Genomic DNA, 1,436 nt, shown 5'->3' with positions numbered 1-1,436 from the left:
GGCTGGTGCCACGCCACCCGACCACACGTCCCCACCGCGCCCCGCGCGCCAGGCCGCGGCCCGCAGGCATAGACATGCAAATGGAAAACCTATGGAAATAGAAAGGGGAATCAGCGGCGGCAAGGTGGCGGCGCTGAGCTGAGCAGCGACCCGCGACGACGCACAACGGAGCCTCGGCGCAGCCGCATTGTGCGCCGGGGAATATTTTCGACGCTGCTGCTCCCCGCACCCTGTGGCGATGGCCCGCCCCGATAGCGGCGCGGCCCTCGGCTAACGGCGGCCGTCTAATTCGGGTGCACACTCTGTGCACACCTCGGGAGCAGGGGACCAGAGGGGCACACCGGAAGTGTGTGAATGCCGCACACGTGCAAGAGTGTCAACTCAAATCCACACACATGAGAGCACAATTAAGTTAACATTACAGGAAAATTCACACATTTTCTGAAATTAATGAACCAATGGGTATTTATACACCTACAAGTGTACGACGTTCACACACCTACACGGGCGAAATTCACACACTCCACTGCACGCGAGAGGGCGCGTCAGACAGCGGGCTCTTACCTGGAAGTCGAACTTCTGGAACTGCTCCACGGTGTCCACGTTGGTCTCGGCGGCCTCGGGCACGGGGCAGGTGGCGGGCGACACGATGCTGTCCATCTCCGTGTTGCCCTCCCAGGCGCCGTAGTTATCCGTGTACAGCGAGGCGTTGGGCGGCCGGTCGTCCTGGGGGGCGGGCGCCGCCGGTGCTGCGGGGGCGGCGGGGACGGCAGCCGGAGGCAGCGCGGGGGCGGCGCGGGCCGCGGCCGCCTCCAAGTCCGGCGTGGTGCTGCTGGGCGGCGGGTACGTCGAGTAGTTGGCGTAGTAGAGGCAGACGAGCGCCATGAGCAGCACGGCCGAGCCGGCCAGCATGCGCGTCGAGCCGCGCCGCAGCAGCTTCAGCATGGCGGCAGCAGCACAGCGGCTAGCGCATCAAGCCTGCGGGGCAGACAAACGGCAGGATGAGGAACACTCGAACACAACAAGTACACACAATTTTCACTATGACGTCTGTAGGTTTTACTTTTGCGTTATGGCTTCAGTCTTAAGCGTTTGAACACTGGCACGAAGAGTTTTGTGAATGCCAAAGCGCCACACACGTGTGAGTGTTTGATTTGCACAAATACACCCGTTTCTACAGTATATGATGAAATAAAGATCAAATGACAGGACCACGAGCCAGGAAACAGGAACGACTCGCTGCGTAAAATAAGGCCGTCGATAATGTTAGAGAACTGCAAAGGCGCGCAAACCCACATCACATCACATGCACGTGCGAGTGACGCACTGGCAACAGTCCCGGCCGGGGCGCGCAGTTAACGACAGGAGGTGATGATTGGGGACGACACTTTGATCTCACGTCAAGGGTGGGGTGGGGTGAGGCGGGGCGAGGCGTG

General features: G+C 60.7%; 1 protein-coding gene across 1 annotated transcript in view; it reads right to left on the bottom strand.

Moving 5' to 3' along the window:
• LOC113217643 (alpha-mannosidase 2) overlaps positions 1 to 1,436 on the bottom strand; it is a 225,973-nt gene that overhangs the window by 176,348 nt on the left and 48,189 nt on the right. Inside the window, exon 3 of the mRNA XM_052263590.1 lies at positions 565 to 978. Coding sequence (XP_052119550.1) covers positions 565 to 945 — 381 coding nt within the window. The 5' untranslated portion in view covers positions 946 to 978. The remainder of the gene's footprint in view (positions 1 to 564; positions 979 to 1,436) is intronic.

The sequence above is a fragment of the Frankliniella occidentalis genome, unplaced genomic scaffold (assembly GCF_000697945.3).
Source record: "Frankliniella occidentalis isolate FOCC.00 unplaced genomic scaffold, Focc_3.1 Scaffold13, whole genome shotgun sequence".
NCBI classification, from domain to species: domain Eukaryota; kingdom Metazoa; phylum Arthropoda; class Insecta; order Thysanoptera; family Thripidae; genus Frankliniella; species Frankliniella occidentalis.
Note: the sequence above shows the minus strand (reverse complement) of the source record. Positions and strands in the feature narration are given on the sequence as shown.